The 18428-nt window shown below is 47.1% G+C and overlaps 1 protein-coding gene across 1 annotated transcript; it reads left to right on the top strand.

Annotated features, from left to right (window-relative positions):
* The first annotated feature begins 16896 nt into the window (after nucleotides 1-16896).
* LOC142579267 (uncharacterized) lies at nucleotides 16897-17673 on the top strand. Its single transcript, XM_075689302.1, has one exon. The coding sequence runs from the start codon at nucleotides 17171-17173 to the stop codon at nucleotides 17519-17521; it is 351 nt and encodes a 116-aa protein (XP_075545417.1). The 5' UTR covers nucleotides 16897-17170; the 3' UTR covers nucleotides 17522-17673.
* Nucleotides 17674-18428: the final 755 nt, after the last annotated feature.

Here is an 18428-nt window from a genome sequence, read left to right as displayed (position 1 = left end):
ACTACATGGTCATGATAACATATTTTGAAGAAAGCACATTTCTGCAGAATACAATATGATAGATGTATCGCTGACACAATCACACATTTTCTTTTTAATATAGAAAGCTTCCAACAACTCCCAGGCAGTTTGGTCCCCACTTTTGCCAAGAATCAATACTTGCGCAAAGCATGGCGCACAACGACAGGCTTTACAGTGCGAAGGAAGATGCGCATTGTCACACTTACCAATACTATTACCAGACAGTCGGTGCATTATATTACTATTGAAGCGGTATGAGCCTTCGGATAAAAGATGAAGAAGCGCAGGGATCTGTGGAGGGGAGAAAAGGAAGATGATCGTTGGAATACTTATTTCATGCCACCCTAATTTATTTTAAAAAAGACTGATAACAGTTTCTTCACCGCCTGATTCATGGCCGATCCCCCAAAGTGGGTTGCGCCATTTCAATAAGGAACAACAAGATGGACGCCAGTTCCAGAGCAAAGCGTTAAGTCTATTGTGTCATTTTACCTAGGAACGCTACATTATTTTGGCGCAGCCGGCAATCGACTCCAACATGCGGGTGACATTTTTCCTTGAGGAGACCTCCGCAGAGATAATCTTTTCGAGATACCAAGCTCAAGATGAACCAGCGGTGGAATCACGTCGTGAACTCAACTTGACAAAACTCGTGAACCTGGTCCTCGAGAAGGCTTCCGGTGGGCACTGCTGAGCTACGTCTGAAGGGTGCTGTGAAAGTGAACTTGCCACTAGCGACCTTCCACGAACTAGTTCTGCAACTGATGCGTCGAAAGGACTCTGGATTACAGTCTTCGACGGAAGAGGTGATCCTCGTTTTTAAAGCCCTTCAGATACAGCAAGAACAGATTGTGCAACAGAACCAACTGGTGACATCCCTTATAAGATATATAGATGCCGAGAAGCCGGTGACCAAATTTGTAGAACTCGAAGCGTCCTTTTGTTCGGAACTTTTCGGAATTTTTGGAACTTTTGTCCGAAAATTGGGAACTACCAACGTGGCGGTGGTAACCTTTGAAGGCCGAAGACTCCCCGTTACATACAATATAATTATGAATGCGTCCCGGTCAGGGAGTATAAGAAGACCATATACCCGCGTGCTACAGATGCGGCACGGTGGGCCACTGGGTGGATAACTGCCCCAACCCAGGGGAAGGAAGATGCGGCTTCTGTGGCAAACAAGTCGGCTCCACAACGGACGGACTTGCAGAACATGAGTGCGCTCCATCCTGCATGATCTGCGGAGGAGCCCTCTCACTGGAGCCGCAGAGTGTGTTGAAAAAACCCGGAAACTTAAGCGGCTGGGATCAACGACCCAAGCAAGAGGAGTGGCAACAGCATCAGCGCAGCAGCAACGGGGAGGACAACAACCATCCAAACAAAAGAAGACAGGCAAATCCGGACAAGCACCATTGGGACGGAAGACGCAGAGGACGCAAAATGCTGTACAATCCGAGACCGGGTCGAAGCTGCCGGTCTTTAAAGCAGGGGACTTCCCCCCTCTTGGTAACTCTTCAAAACAGGTGAGTAACAGGTTGGGAGTCGCCTCTCATTCCTCCTCTCCCCCCTCCCAATCTTCCCCAGTGGAACTCGAGATGCGGAAAGAGCTAGAAGCTCTCAAGAGACAAAACGCGCAGCTTCCTAGCAAAATTCATGCACTGGAAAATGCTAGGACGAACACTCCGATTCCGGGAGGACCCATGGATGACGCGGGGGATTCGGCATCCGTGTGCTCGGGCGGCACCGTAACGTCGGCACGCGCGTCGCCTACTAACGACCTATAAGCCCGGGTTACCGCCCTGGAGCAGCAAATGAAGGCATTAACGGGGCAAGTGGCTCAACTCCCAAATCTAATCAGTGAGCCAGTCCAGTCTGCCTTTCAACTGCAAACACAGCAAATAGCCGCAATAGTCACGCAACAGGTGACTCAAAACATCAAAACATGGATCCAAACTAACCTAAGACTCTTCCGCCACAGCGGTCCCATTAGAGAGGCCGGGCGTCCGAGCAAATTTCTCCGCGTAACGGAGAACGAGGAACATGAAGAATTTGCTGATTCACTGGATACCATACAGAGTGCCGGCACGGTTATTCATAGCCAGCCAGTCTACTAATGCTAATCATGGCGCAGGGATCTAGAAAAACGCGAGCCAAATCAAAACAGGAACCACTGTCAATCGTACAGTGGAATTGTAGAGGCTGCAAGGATCCGACTAAGAGCGCTCATTTTCGTCTGCACTTAGAAACATTGCAATCTCTAGCAGCCATCGTGGCTCTACAGGAACCAGGGGTCTCAGCTAAAATTTCAGGGTACAATGCATTTCAGCGAGATCCATCTACTTGCATCCTTGTACACAAAGCGTACACCGCACAAGAGGTAGACCTCGACCTACAGACAACTTATTCGTACACCATGGTCACAGTGTTACCTCTGCGACGCTCTGACCCGCAAGTACATATCCTTAACATGTATTGTCCGCCCAAGCTAAAACGAATCACTTTTGCAGACATCTTCACCCGGGCACTGAAGATAGCGAGTCCGGACCCCTTACTTATTGTGGGCGACTGCAATGCTCCCAGTAAGGTGTGGGGTTACAAGAAGGAGGAAGTGCGCGGTAGGAAGCTAGCGGAGCTCATCTCCACACTAGGCATAACCCTTCAGACCGACCCAGTACAACCAACACGTGTTGGAAACTCCGTGACTCGGGACACTTGTCCCGATCTCACGCTTTACAAACATATACAACACGTTGAGTGGTACAACACCGAAGACACGCTACGAAGCGACCACTGCATCCTTAACACTTTAATTCATACCCGGCCCCTATAAAGGCCAATAACTCAGGCGAAATTGCCAGACTGGACTGCTTTCCGTAAGTTCCTGCCGCAGGCCAGTCTTCCTTAACAAGGGTACAGCTCGTGGGCTCAAAATCTCATGACAACGCTCAAGAAACATGTGACATGCATACAAATTGCGGAGGACTGTCCAGCGGTGGAGAATCATTTACTCCGTCTCTGGGAAGCTCGCTGCAGTCTCACGAAAAAATGGAAACGACAAAAACACAACAAAAGACTTAACAGACGTATAACAGACCTGACCCAGTAGACTGCCGGGTATGCCTCTCAATTAGCTGATTCCAACTGGGTTGATCGCTGCAACACGGCAGCCCGACAGACGTCAGGGAAGAATACATGGAAGCTCTTCCGCAGCTTGATTGATCTCGCTCAACCGCGAGGAGAAACACAGAAACACTTACAGCGTGCTTTACACAATTTCCAGGGCACAACAACACAACTGGCACATACCTTAAGGGACAAGTATCTCTGCACCAAACAGGACCCTCGAGGTCAGGAATATCTCTGTGCAGGCAGAGATAATCCAGAGATGGATCAGTCGTTCCAACTTTACGACCTCAAGGCAGCCTTAGCCAAAAAGGAGAGGCACTGCGCCCGGTCGGGACAAGGTCCCAGTGAAACTGCTGGCCAACCTCCCGGGTCGCGCGTATGAAGCCCTTCTTGACTACATTAATGCCATATAGAAAGAGGAAACTCCCATACCCCTCGATTGGAAAACATCCCTTGTCACTTTCATTCCTAAAGCAGGAAAGGAAATTAACACTGACAACCCGAGACTTATCTCGCTCACATCGTGTGTGGGCAAACTAATGGAGACGATGGTGCGAGATAGGCTCTCAGATTATTTGGAAAAGCGTAACACTTTTGCAGACACCATGTTCGGCTTTCTCCCACACAAGTCGGCACAAGACATATTATTACAACTCAATCACGACATACTACAGCCAGCGGAGCACCCTCACAACGACAGAGTTGTCCTGGCCTTAGATCTAAAGGAAGCTTTCGACAACGTTAAACACAGCACTATCTTAGCACACCTCAGTGAAACCCACTGTGGCAAAAACACTTAAATAATCAAGTAAATCAAGGATTTCTTGGTGGATCGAGCCGCACTCGTCAGAATCCAAGACACTGAATATGGACCCTATGAAATGGGTACTATGGGGACGCCACAAGGCGCTGTGCTTTCCCCGCTGCTATTTAACCTTGCGATGGTGCATCTCCTGGCCGACCTAAACTGGATTAAAGGCGTGCGGTACGCGCTGTACGCCGACGATATCGCCATCTGCGCCACAGAGGGAAACATAGGGCATATAGAGGAAAACCTGCAAGCAGCCGCCCACGTAGTGGATCGCTACGCAGAGCGCTGTGGACTCCAGTGCGCACCAAACAAATCAGAATTTGTGCACCTTAGACCAACACCTAAGGACACTACACAAATACGTCTCTCTTTGGCTAGTGGTCCCATATACATGAGACCAAGGAGCTCCGAATTCTCGGACTCTTTATCCACAATCAAAGAAGAGTCGACACAACACTAGAAAAGCTCCGCAAGGTTGGGGACCAAGTGGGCCGAATGGTCCGGCGTGTCTCCAACGAGAGGGGGATTACGAAGCAGGGACGCTGTGCGGCTAGCTCACGCTTTCATAACCAGCCGAATTCTACATTCGGTCCCCTATCTCCATCTGCGGAAACATGATGAAGCCAAACTCGAGGCCATCCTCCGCAAAGTGATGAAGAGGGCCCTTGACCTCCCTGTCGCAACTTCAAACTCGAGACTTCTAGCTTTGGGAGTAGTGAACACCTTTCAGGAGCTCAAGGATGCCCACCTTACCAGCCAATACACACGTTTAGCTCAGACAAAGTCGAGATGGCATTTGCTGTACCGGCTCCACTTGAAACACAGCTTTCACATTCAGGAGTCGGTCCGAGTGCCCGAACTCCGGAGACGCGCCATCAGAGTTCGACCCCTCCCCATAAAGATGGATAGGGAAGACCACAGTGGTCGTCGCCAGGCGAGGGCGGACGCCTTGCAACGCCAATATGGCAACAAACGCGGAGACTTCTACGTGGGTGTGGCCGGTCTATGCCGCGGGGGTTGGTATACGGCAGCGGTCATCCACAAGGAAAAGCAAGCAGATGGGCTCACTCGGGCTCAACACATGCAGAAGAAGTAGCTATTGCCCTAGCTGCATCTGACCCCGGTCTCAATATATCATAACTGACTCGCGCGGGGCTTGTCGAAATTATGGAGCTGGTTGGGTCACCCCACTAGAGGAACGAATATTGGAGAACTATAACAGCAGGAGAACTGATCCTACCCCCCATTGCCTGGTCTGGACTCCGAGCCACCAGGGCTTAGCAGGGAATGAAGCCGCGAACACGGCAGCCCAAGCACTCATCTACCGGGCGTCCCAGTTAGACTATGAGTACCTGGAATCCGAAGGCAGCTATCGTGTTACATTCAAAGATATCAGGACCTTTTACAAAGATAGGCATCGCCAATACCCAACTCCTGCAAAAGGGTTTGGTAAGGCTAATGAACGCATCTTGATCCGACTTTTCACTAACACTTTATTGTGCCCGGCAATCTTGAAACATTTCGATTGTTCCTTCACTGGCAAGTGCCAATACTGTGGGGAAGTGGCTGACACCTACCACATGGTTTGGGCTTGTCAGCTAAATTCAGCTCTTTCCCTCAACCCTAACCCAACCCGAGAGGAGTGGGAGGCGACGCTGCTCGGTTGCTCGGACCTTCAGGCCCAGAAGGCCTTGGTCCAGAGGGCTAAGCTGGCGGCTCGTACCAATGGGGTCGCGGAATAGGGACTCCACCCATTGCAGAGCCCCTTAAGGGCTCCACCTCTCTTTTTGTTTTCAATAAAGGCTTTCAAGCAAGCAAGCGTAGTCCGCAATGCCCAGGGCTGCCTTTGTGGTTCTTCTGATCATTGTTTTCATATTAGGTAAGTCTGTGGCTGCGAGTTTTACATATGGTGTCGAGTACATGGCTCTGCTGGTGATGTATGCCTGCACAAGTCGAAGCAGCTCGCCCTCGCCCATGCGGTGCCGATTTGCCACCCGGCGAATTAGCTGTAGTCTGTAGTTGGTCGCCCTCTGGAGTTTAACATGAGCCCGCAGAGCAGCGTGTTCTGATAGACAAACCCCAATATCTTGATACTGGGGCGCTCCGGGATGGTAAGTCCTCCGATCTTAAGCTCAAGGAAGCGCCTCCCCCGTGGTATTCCCCCGGTACAGCTACTTCTGCTGGGGTTGATCAGGAGGTATTCGGATTTTTCCGGTGAGCACGTCAGGCCCCTTGGCTCCGCATAAGCTTGTACGACGTCGGTGCCGCGTTGCATGATCTCTTGAAGAGTTTGTGGATCATCCGCCGCCGCTCACATCACATCGTCAGCGTAGAGGCTGTGATGAAGCCCGGGCAAAGAGCACATCATTCGGCTGCGCTTTCGCTGACTGTTGTGGCCTCAACTGCATGACTCATACCCCACTAGGGAATCGGCCACAGTGGATGTAAGGGCAAGTACGCACAACGAACAAAAAAACATAAACAAAGGAACATTACGAAAAATATTGGCAACATAGTTTTTGATAGGACTTATATATGTGTGTACCATCGGGCAAAAATAAAGGATGTTCTGCATGCGCCCATACACCTTGGCTCCGAGTGGCACTGGCTAACACTCGTAAGGCTAGACCTAGTAAACATAAATACCCAAGCTAGTGGACGGATTGATAGCCGTCACCGTAGCACAATTGGTAGTGCAACGCACGTACAATGCTGAGGCTGTGGGTTCGGCTTTCACTAGAGACAAGTTATGTTTTCGTCCACTGTCATTTCTCTCTTGTTCGTTATTTTATATATTTCAATTTTAACCACAGCTAAATTCCACGATGCTTTCCATAGATATATATATATATAAAGCACCTCAGTCAGCACCCCTAGCAGTGCTATCTCCGGATGCTTCAATGAGCTCATGCATGCAGAGCTGTGGCTGGTACCCAACTGAAGCGCACCAAAGGACAATAGGTCTGATGACTATAAACTTAGTTGTGGGAGGTATGAAAAACATTTCGCGGAGAGAGGAGAAGCGGCGGCAAGGGAAAAAAGAGCGATTGTTTCTAATTTGTAAGAAAAAGAAAAATGGCAGGCTACTTTAATCTTTGACTTAGGTGTCTCTTAGTGGTGCTCGCACCTCGGCGTTGATGTTCTTTGGGCTAAGAAAGCGAACGTCTTTCCTATGGCACAATATGCGGGCAAGGAGCGCGAGAGGGCGAGGAGGAAGTGTAGCACGCGCCACCTGGCGGAGCGTAGCCGCCTAGCGAGCAGCGCACGAAGTGCACGTTACGCGCCCTTCTCCGGTGCTGACGGCAGAGCATGTGACGAACGCGCGAACAGATGAGCGCCGAGAGAGAAGCGAGAGAGGAGGGACTTCACATCCGCTCTACTAGGCAGATGTTCAGTCTATGCCAGGCAACTGTTTTCCATTAATTAGTCGGTTAAATATCATGCCATCTTGTGTGTGATGTCCTTAGTGACGTCATTACTCCCGCTTTCTACTTCTGGGTTTCCAGGCATTTTGCCAAAATCGTGCTCATGTGGCGGGTCTCTCAAGTCTACGATTATGTGATTTGGTGTGGGGTAATCAGTGATTTCTAATTAATTATAATTATTCCATAAGCTTGAGCAATTCAACTTCTAACTAAATTTATGTTCTGATATTATATCTATTATGAAGTCCATGAATTTTGCACAGTACTATCTTTCTACAGAGAAGTTGTATATGGCTAGCCGATTCGTGCGCCCGTCCATCCGTCGGTCTCCTGTACGCCGAACACTCCCCCGGCGCAACTCCATGCGCATGCGCGAGAAGAGAGGGAGATGGGGGGCGCACGATCAGCCAGTTTAGCTCCGCCAGTAGTGACATCGTTGCTCTCTGTCGCAGCCAAGCCAGCCAAGCGCGCACGCAGCAGTTTCTCTCCGGCTTCGAAATGGGTAGGCCACGCGTCATACGTGCTCTTCAGGAGCAGGCAGCTTTCGATCAGCAACGCCGCGAGCAGAACCGGGAACGACGTCTACGCCGTGCCGATGCTGCAGCCCGGGCATAAGAACAGGCTCGTGCAGCCGGGCGCAAGCAGCAACTGCATACCGAGGATCCGGCAGCCTACCTAGCCGTCGTTTAATGAACCGTTGGGATTAACCCAGTGATAAACACTGGGGCCGCACATTTAAGCTTCTTTGATTAACGGAGTGCTTGGGTGGTGATATTTTCCTTCTTTGTTTTTCTGATTTATCTTGAATTTCGTCCCCGGTCGTCTCAGGAGGTGAACCGGAAGTGCTGCGCAAGAAACAAGAATGTCCCTCGATGCTCGTGCCACTAAAAGAGGTCATACTTTAAAAAGCGTAGTCGATCTTATAGATAACCTTAAAATGTCTTCATCCTCTGGCATAGATGGTATAAATTCTAAAATACTAAAAAATAAAATACTAGTACCAAGCAAAATTCTGCTACACCTATTTGACCAATCCCTTACAACTGTTATGCTTCCTACAGACTGGAAGATAGCAAAAGTAGTGCCTGTCTTTAAGAAAGGTAACAAGAGCGCTAATGAAAACAACCGTCCTATATCACTAGCATGTATTTGCTGCAAAATGTTAGAACACATTATCGCATCCCATATTTATACTCATCTTGAATCTAATAACTTTTTTTACCCGAAACAGCATGGTTTCCGCAAATGATTTTCTTGCGAAACCCAACTACTAGAATTCACGTCAGACTTACACTTTGGTATGAAAAGTAATAAACAAATTGAATGCATCTTTTTGGACTTCTAGAAAGCATTCGATCGTGCAGCCCATAGTCGCCTGATATCGAAGCTCTCTGAAATTAAACTTGACTCACTAACCCTATCATGGATTCGTAATTTTCTTACTAATCGCGAACAGTTCACTGTTGTTGCTAACTTATCCTCTGCCCTGTCTGACGTCACCTCCAGTGTGCCTCAAGGCAGTGTACTCGGACCTCATCTCTTTTTAATTTACATTAATGACTTACCGAACAATATATCCTCTTCTGTACGATTATTTGCTGACGACTGCATTGTATACCGTTGTATTCAATGTTCCACTGACCACACGGCACTCCAAAATGATCTTGTACATATTAGTGATTTGTTTGCTACGCGGCTCATGTCCCTAAACGTGTCGAAGTGCAAAGTGGTTTCATTTTCCCGAAAAACCGTTAACTCTCACTTTTCTTATCATTTGGATACTAACATAGTTGACCACACCACAGAATATAAGTACTTAGGAGTGCTCCTTACTCACAATCTTTCATGGACTAATCACATCACCTCCATTTCAGCTAACGCCTCCAGATCATTATGATTTCTGCGCCGCAACTTAAGAACTGCACCTTCACCACTAAGAAAACTAGCTTACATAACTATTGTACGGCCACAAATTGAGTACGCCTCAAGTATATGGTCTCCTCATCAAAAATACCTCATCGAACTTCTGGAGAGCATCCAGAATAGAGCGATCCGTTTCATTTCAAAATATTATAGCAACCAGTCAAGTGTAACCCAAATAAAAGTCGATCTGTCGTTCCAACCACTAACCACTCGCTGTGATATTGCCCTTCTATTATTATTTCATAAATTCATTCACACAGATGTTCTAACCTTATAAAACCTGAAAAAAGCGTCCTCGACGTCACAAAGACTGAACAACCAGTTCAGCTACACTCGAATTTATGGCAACACACACGCTTTTAATTTTTCACCTTTGCCCCGTGCGGTCCGTTTATGGAACGCTCTACCAGATAGCATCGCTTGCCGATCTAAACACAGCGCCTTTTGCAATCTTCTAATCGATCAATATGCCGTTTCAACCGTCTAACACGTCTTGTCTTGTTTTAATTTCTTTCCTGCATTTTTCTACATGTTAATAAAGGAATTTGAGTGATCCTAATGTTTTTACTACTGTGTACATGCAAAAACTTTTATAATGTTATTATCCGATTATGTTATTGTGTTTACCGTTCATTGTTATTGTTCAACATATGTATTTGCTAATGTCGTATTAATTTGCATATTCTCTTCATTATACTGATGTTTCTTTTTCCCGATTCCATAATAATATGTTACTGTATTTCCCCCCTTACACAATGCCTTCTCGAAGGCCTGTAGGGTACATGTAAATAAATAAATAAAATAAATAAATATAAAGAAACCAGATCTATAAAAGGTAAAAATGTAGACACAAAATTCTGCTACGGAAGCTTGATAATGTCGCATCCCACTGTCGCGAAAGCCATTTACGGAAAGTAAGTGTCTGAAATAATCAGAGGGAATTGGGGATGGCGATTCGGTGCACTTTATAAATAAAATATGTTTATATCCCCGTAATAAAACAACATTTAGGAGGAACATTTAAACTGGGCCATTATGGAACGACGATGCGAATCGGCGGGCTCCTTTAGGGATTCCAGTGTTTCCAGGCACCAACACAAAGCAAGCATAAGACAAAATGTTTGGCGTCAGTGCTGAAAATATACGCAGCAGAGGCGACCGCTAAGTAAAGGTTAAATGTCTACAGACCGAAATAGTAACTGCAGTTATTATCCTAGATTTCCGAGGGCCTAACCTGATGGCCAAGATAATTGCCGACTGCCCATTATCCACAAGCTGTCGCGTGCAGGCGATTATTCGCAAGAGGCTCAAATATTCACTGGCATGCCTGTTGCTGAGGTGCGAAGGTGGCTGCTCCGTGAAATGTCGTGAATTTTGCAACGGCGAAGAGAAGGAAGTTTGGAAGTAGGAAGCACGATTGCAGAAGGCATTGGAGTTCTTAATCCCGTTTCACTTGGAATTTTAGTCAACGTCACGCTGTATGGTGCAATACTCCAGCAGCACTAAAATTTACCAGTATGTTGCGAGGGAAAACATTCGGCGACGCAGGCGACACATTGAAGAGCGATGGATGGATGGATGTTATGAGCGTCCCCTTTGGAACGGGGCGGTGGGTTGCGCCACTAAACTCTTGCTATTATACTGCCTAATGTCCTACCTAGGTTAAAAAAGGGGGAAAAAACACGATAATTCCCTTAACCAAATTTTCTGACCCCCTGTTGTGAACGCTGTTTTTGTACGTCGCCGTTTTTAGTCGTTTCCCTACTTTTCTTCCACAAATATTCCAGTCACCTCTTACTAATCTCTATTGCGGACATGTACTTTCCCCCTACTCTTGCTGAACCCAAGGGCTTCAATGAGGCCAGTGGTGCCTAAATCGACCGCTGGGCAGATATCCTCACATTCTAACAAAACATGCTCCATCGTTTCCCTAGCTTTACCGCAGCAAGTACATGATTCTTCTTCGTTCTTATAACTCGCTTTAGAATTGCGTGTTCTAGGCATCCTAATCTCGCTTCGAAAAGTAATGAGCTCCCCTTTGAGTTATCATAAATGGTTTCTTTCCTGCTTTTGTTTTTTCCTCTTAAGAAGTAACTCATGGCAGGTTTATTTTCCCTTGCCGTCACCCATCAGATTATTTCAACCTCTCTGACTTTACGTTTGACGTTCTTTGTTGCTATGTTGCTCGCACTACATGCCGCATACTTGCTGATAAGCTTCCTAGTTCTTTTCCTCCACTGCGAATCAATGTTCTTCCTGTACAAATACATCAACACGCTCCCAACCCATTTACTTTCTTCCATATTGCTCAGTCGTTCTTCATAATTAATTTTACTGCGAGCTTCCCTCACTTCAAAACTTATCCAGCCCATATCACCCTGCACAGCTTCATTTGTAGTCTTCCCGTGAGCGCCCAGTGCGAGGCGTCCTCCTGAGCTTTGGTTGCCGTCGAGTCCTGAGTGTACCCCTGACTTTAAGCAAACAATCGTATTTCTTAAAGTAAGTCCTGGAACCATTACACCTTTCCACATACCCCTGAGTACCTCATACCTATTGTATCGCCATAGTGCTCTGTGTCTCATTATGGCTGCATTTCTCTTCCCCTTTACTGTTATAGTTTCTTCCGGTATTTCCATATATCTATTGCCTTCGTTTATCCATATACCAAGGTATTTATATTGCTTTACCCGAGGTATTTCCTGGCCATGTATTGTCACTGTCTGTTCACTGTTTTCATTGAATACCATACCACCTGATTTCCTTGCGCTAAATTTCAAACCTAAATTATCGCCTTCCTGTCCACAGATATTAGCCTTTGCTTGTCTCTTTGCTTGTTAGCTAGCAACACAGTGTCGTCCTAATAAAATAAACCTGGAAGCTGCTGCTCTATTACTGTACCCGCCTGTCTGTATGAGAGATTAAACCCGATGTTACTTCCTTTTAGAGCCCTCTCCATCATCACCAGGTGCATCATAAACAGCAGTGGGGATAAAGGGCACCCCTGCCTCAGTCCCTTGTTGATATCAACTTTCTCCTCGCTCCTCATCTCTTCCCATTCAACGCAAACGGTATTTTCTAGGTAAACTTTTCTCAAATGCAGTAGACAATCGTCGCCTAAGCTAAGCCTTCCCCTTCCAGAATATCCCACAAAATGTTGCGGTCTACGTTGTCATGCGCTCCTGTAATGTCTAAAAAGGCCACATATAACGGTCTGCTTTCTACTCTTGATATTTCGATCACTGAGTAAGAACAAATAAGTTATCATCCAAACGCCTACCTATTCTGAAGCCATTCTGAAGTTCTCCCAAAATGTCATTATTCTCTGCCAATGCTTGCAACTTTAATTTGATTGTCTGCATTGCTAACCTGTATATTATCGATGTAATGGTCAACGGTCTATACGAGTGAATTCTATTTTTCTCCCCCCCCCCTTTACCTTTATAAATTAAATTCATTCTCCTTTGTCGCCAGCTGTATGGTATTCGTCTTTTCCACTGCTTTTACCAGGGCTCCCTTACTTATTGGTCCTAGTCCATTAACCAGCCTAACGGAAACCTTGCCTAGTCCTGTGGCTGTGCGCTTAGGAATTTTCTCTTCCGCTTTCTTCCAGTTGGAAAACTGGAAGCGGCGCGCTAACTATTGCAGCGCCGCGGTGCGTCGGGCCGACGCAAAGGCGGTCCTGCGTGGCGCTCAGTGGCGGCGTTTGCGGATACACAGGCAACAGTGAGCAGTGGAAAATGGCCAGAAGTCAAACGGCGCTCTCTCGCTGAGGCGCTGCGTGTGGAAAAATTTTGCGAGGGCGCTGCGAGCGAACTGGATAGGGGTGCAAACACGCTTCGCGGCACACTAAACGTAATTTCGCTGCGGGCACCGAGACTTGAGAATAGTGCTTTATTTCGACTGCAAATTTTTATTAGCCCCTTTTTGCTACGTATACATATCTCAGGCATGTGTTATACAACACGACATCTTCAATTTTGCTATCGTTGTCAAGTGCGTCGTCTGCTAGCGAGCGTGTTCTTTGCGCGGACGCTGGGGGACGCCCAGTTTTTCTTGCAAAAAGTATGTCCAGTAAAATTTTTAATTGTTTTACTTGCATTTTTACGCCCGCGACTCTTGTCCGCTGGTAAATTGTAGTTTTAGCCAGGTGAACTGCTGTTTTTAACATTGTTTTCTAAATGTAACACGTAATTTTTTCCACGGATGTCACCTATCTGCAACATGAAGCTACGTAAGAAAGTGTCATTGATATCGTGTCATTTGACGCGCTCTTCTTGTTGATGGAATATTGATCAGGGACAATGATCAAAGAAAACAATATTATAGTGAAATAAATCAGGTTCAATAACTGCGTGGCGCGAAGAGACACAGATGACCAATGTACTTCTAGGTAAATCTAAGGGTATACATAGACATATATATCCACGACATATATGCGAGATAGAAATTATCAAATATTCTAAATGCACTGATTGAAGAAGTAAGAACTCCCGTCAGGAATAAGCGTGTTTCTTTTAAAAACTGCACCAGACCCTAGATGAACCAATAGACTTTCCGAGAAAAGGAATCAAGGCGATCATTGGACGTTAATGAACAACAGCGTTAGACACAAGATATTGCCTATTTACTCCCACCCAATCGGGGAGACCGGGAAGTCTTTACCAAAGTAATCTCCGTGGCTTGTCTGACGATCCTCTTCAACGTGCCAGCAGGCGAAATGAAGTAGAAACATATAGTCTAATCGAATGGTATTCGCTATTCAGATCGTATTCGACTTCAGAATTCACTACTAAAAATTATGGAATAGCCGTTTGCGTTCGAATGTAACGAATAACAGCACTTTTGAAGCCTAGAAGGTGAGGAGCCGATGCAAGTGGGGTCTCTTATTTCAAATGGTTGTGGTGCTAGAGAGTCATGGTTGCTGCGCAGAGGCGCACCAGTTCCTGAGGGAATTAACACGCGGGTGCTAATCGGTTCTGGTGAACAAGTTCCTAGCTGTCATTCAATATAAACGCCGCACTTCGGGACAGCCTGTAAGTCTGCAAACTTGATTCAGGCAAGGAAAACATGTTTTTGACAGTCTCACCATGTCTAAACCCATTAAAACCGGGTGCCCAGTGAGGTACCACAGTTATCTTCTTCAACAAACACAGCATATCTACAGTTATCTCTACGTGTATGTGAGGCATGGCATTCCTTTAAATGCTTCATTATTGTCCTTACGATAGTGCACCGGACAACTGAAAGAAGCCGTTTATATTGCGGAAGCTGCTTTGTTTAGGTATGAAATATAAGATAAGCGTAACATGTTTTTTTTTCTCAGAAATCGAACTCCATAATTTTTTTCGTTTACACCCCTGCAAAAAAGCAGAAGGACGCAGCTACCTTCCTTTTTTCTTCTTTATTTAACTGAAAAAATTCTAGCGTTTTACGTCTGACGATATGCTTATGAGGCACCCTGTTCAGTTCTCACCACCTGGGGTTCTTGAACGTGCACCTAAATAGAATTATACGAGTGTTTTTCCATTTCGTTCCCATCGAATTCCGCGACCTGGTTCGAACCCGTGAGCTCGATAGAGTTTAGCAGCGCAACGCCCCATCCACTTAAGAGCGAAGCTGTTAAGGGCTGCTTTACCCACTGTCGCGTCCGCGTGTAGAAAAAATCCCGAACATAGTGCTATGCCGGGCCGACCCGCGGCGGAGGTGATAATAATAATATAATATTTGGGGTTTTACGTGCCAAAACCACTTTCTGATTATGAGGCACGCCGTAGTGGAGGACTCCGGAAATTTTGACCACCTGGGGTTCTTTAACGTGCACCTAAATCTAAGCACACGGGTGTTTTCGCATTTCGCCCCCATCGAAATGCGGCCGCCGTGGCCGGGATTCGATCCCGCGACCTCGTGCTCAGCAGCCCAACACCATAGCCACTGAGCAACCACGGCGGGTTCGGCGGAGGTGAAGCCGGCGTTAAGCACTCCCCATACGCGGGTCGATACCGAAGACAGTGCAATGCCGGGCCGACCCGAGGAGGCGGTGCAGTTCGCCATTAAGGGGCCCACATACACAGCTTCGCTGGTCATCCTTCTTCACAGAGTGGAAGGGCACAGATTTTTTTACACCAATACTCTAAACGTCTCTTGCTTATCTCGACTGCCGATCCTTCTTCACAGAGTGGAAGGACATTGAGTTTCTTGTTGTTGTTGTTAAGCATGAACTGGACAAGAGAGAGAGAGAGAGAGGAGAATTCAGGAAAGGCAGGGATGTTAACCAGTCAATAGTCTGGTTGGCTACCCTACACTGGGGGATGGGAGAAGGGGAAGAGAAAGAAGGGGAAGAGAAAGAAGGGAGAGAGAAGGTGTAGATACGTGTACGGACAGCACTTCAGTTAGAGTCGCTCGAGCAAACCAGAAGTTCTGAGAAAACACAAAAGTGCCTTCACTGCCTTCTGAGCCGATGATCGGTCGGGACGGTGCTCTAATATGGTCTGTTCACTCAGAGGACGATCGTCTAGTTTCCTCAATGTGTTGGACAAAGACTGTCTTTGTGCTTGAAATTGTGGACAATGGCACAATAAGTGGTCAATGTTCTCCTCGCATCCGCAAACATCACATGCAGGAGTATTAGCCATTCCAATTAGTGCTGAGTAGGCATTCGTGAAGGCAACTCCAAGCCATAACCGACACAGAAGAGACGCTTCACGTCGGTGTAGACCCGCTGGAGGTTTGAGTTGAAGTGACGGGTTTAGTCTGTGCAGTCTTGTGCGCCTTGTATGTGCGGTGTTCCACTCTGCCAAGGAGATCGTGCGTGCTAGAATGCCAAGTTGCCTCGCGGCGTCGGTCCTTGAGAGAGGAATTTCACACGGCTTATGGCCCAAAGATTAGCATATATATAATCGCTACCTAAAACTGTCTTCGGCACCCAACTGCCGACCGTAATAAAAGAACCCGTGCCAATTACTCCGCATTCTGTTACGCGAGGAATACAGAAACATGAATGGTATGTTGCACTGCAGTTTCTTTTTCTATCAGAATACTTCCCGTAAATCTGAGTACAGGGCGCCGGATGGGGCCGATATGTTTTCTTTGCTTGAAGCGGCAAGCAGGACGTTTACGTATGTTTTTTTTTTTTTTCGTCTGCGTTTCGCAAGACTTACAGATGAAAAACTATATGCGCGAAAATACACACGAGTGTTACATACTGCTCGAAGAACAAGAAAAATATTTGTTCTCCTAAGGGAACCGTACAATAACGTAGTAGAATGAAAGCCGACAATGCGGCCGCAGCGCATGCACGCGCGGTCACCAAGCGGCATTAAAAAAGCAATAACATCAAATAAAGAATAGAAAGGAAGGCATCGATTCTTAAGGCATAAATGCACGTCATATCCAATTATAAACACCATTTGAGCAGTCTGATCGCAAACAGCAGCGCGCGAAGCAGTTCCAACGACCCCGCCGAGCAGAATCGCCAGCAGTTTCCAACGGCGCGACGTTGATGCGGCCCAATCCACTTCGACCGCAGCGCCGCCACAATATTTTTCGTCATCGTCGTCATGGGTCGTGCCTCACCGCAAAGCATGCACCGCCCGTGCCGCTCGCCCCACTCAACCGTAATCTAGTACACTCTAGCCAGAACCACGGTGGGCTGGAGTCGCGCTAGCTAGAACGGCAAATCGTTACGGAGGGTCAGCAAACCAGCGCCGGTGTAGTTAGTACATTTGTGCAGCCCGTTTCTGTGTTTTGCACCGCTTCTTTGCTACGCCGCGGCGACCGGTCTAGCCGATCACAAATTCGTAGCAGCGAAGTGCAGCCGCGAGATAGCCACACGTTGCGCCGGTGAAACGTCCTGGGTGCGGGCGAGATGTTTCGCCGAAAGCCACCGCTTCCGACGAGACCGACTCCTCCTACATTCGAAGCGATACAGGAGGACTTAAACAACGCTTCCGAAGACGTCGTGTTTACACTTCTGCCAGACGGCAGCAACCTCGATACGGCCACTGACGGTGCTGTGGCCTCTGCGGACGAAAGCGATGGACCTATGACGGCCGACGCTGCTTTTCTGAAAGTGAAACATTTTATGGAAATGAGCGACAAGATCGCTGGCCTTGCCGAAGTGCTGCAGAAGAAAACCGAGCACCTCAAGTCGGTGAGGGACGATTTGCACAACGAGATTGAAAGGGTAAAAAACTCTCTACAAAATGTAAAACCTTAGTTGTTATTGCTTGAACTGTTATACATGTACATCAGTCCAGCATCATTTTTCTTTTTGTCAGTGTGTACAGCTCCAAGTGTACTGTTGCATTTGCCCATAACAACAGTTGTGCCGCCTAGTTCACGTGATGTATTAAACGTGCTAAAACCCGATCACGCTGAGATCAATTATACTGCTATAGCAAGCACAAGTTCCGTACGTATATTCGCACTTCACGAATTTCCCGAGGAGTTCGGCCTCAGTTTCTGTCTCTGCTTGTCTTGAAGAAACCTTATAACTTCAGGTGAGTGCATCAAGGCCATTTTCTTCTTGTTAAGCACTTCTGTGAGCAGACTACTCTTAAGATACTCCGCACTGCAGTTGGCGCCGTCGTCTTTGGCACCGTCCGCAGTCTGTGCTGTCGTAGAACAAGATGCGCCGTCACCTGCCAAAGTGGCCTTTGAAGTACTCGGTGACGTTCCGTCGTCTTCCATATCGCCAGTGACGCACTTTCGGAGTAGTCTTCAGTTAACGCTCGGAATGAGACTCTCACCAGCACCTTTCAATACATTCAAGGTCTCTTATTTGCGATTAGACGCTTTCATCTGCGTACTGGCTCGTTCAAGCATTTGAAGGCAGCCATTGCTAACATTTCAGATGCTACAGGTGGCGCCCCCTGACAGCACGAAACAGCTGTTGTCAAAACCGAAACTAATAGCGGTGTCGCCCGGGGCACTTGGCCATTGACTTGGCGTACCGATATCGATTTTCAAACGAGATCTGGATGGAATTTCACTATCGTGCCCTTTCCTAAACCTACACGAAGGAGCCAGTCGCAATAGAGAAATTCGATCCGGGTCGATGTCGACATCATTGTTCTACTAGTAGAGCAAGTAAAAAAAAAAAAAAAAAACGCCCGTGCGATACC

Source organism: Dermacentor variabilis, chromosome 4, assembly GCF_050947875.1.
Source record: "Dermacentor variabilis isolate Ectoservices chromosome 4, ASM5094787v1, whole genome shotgun sequence".
In the NCBI taxonomy this organism is placed as follows: domain Eukaryota; kingdom Metazoa; phylum Arthropoda; class Arachnida; order Ixodida; family Ixodidae; genus Dermacentor; species Dermacentor variabilis.
This window is presented reverse-complemented; position numbering and strand designations above follow the sequence as displayed.

Bases quoted from the DNA above. Each gene is read 5' to 3' on its own strand.
- LOC142579267 (XM_075689302.1), top strand. From the start codon at position 17,171: ATGTTTCGCCGAAAGCCACCGCTTCCGACGAGACCGACTCCTCCTACA.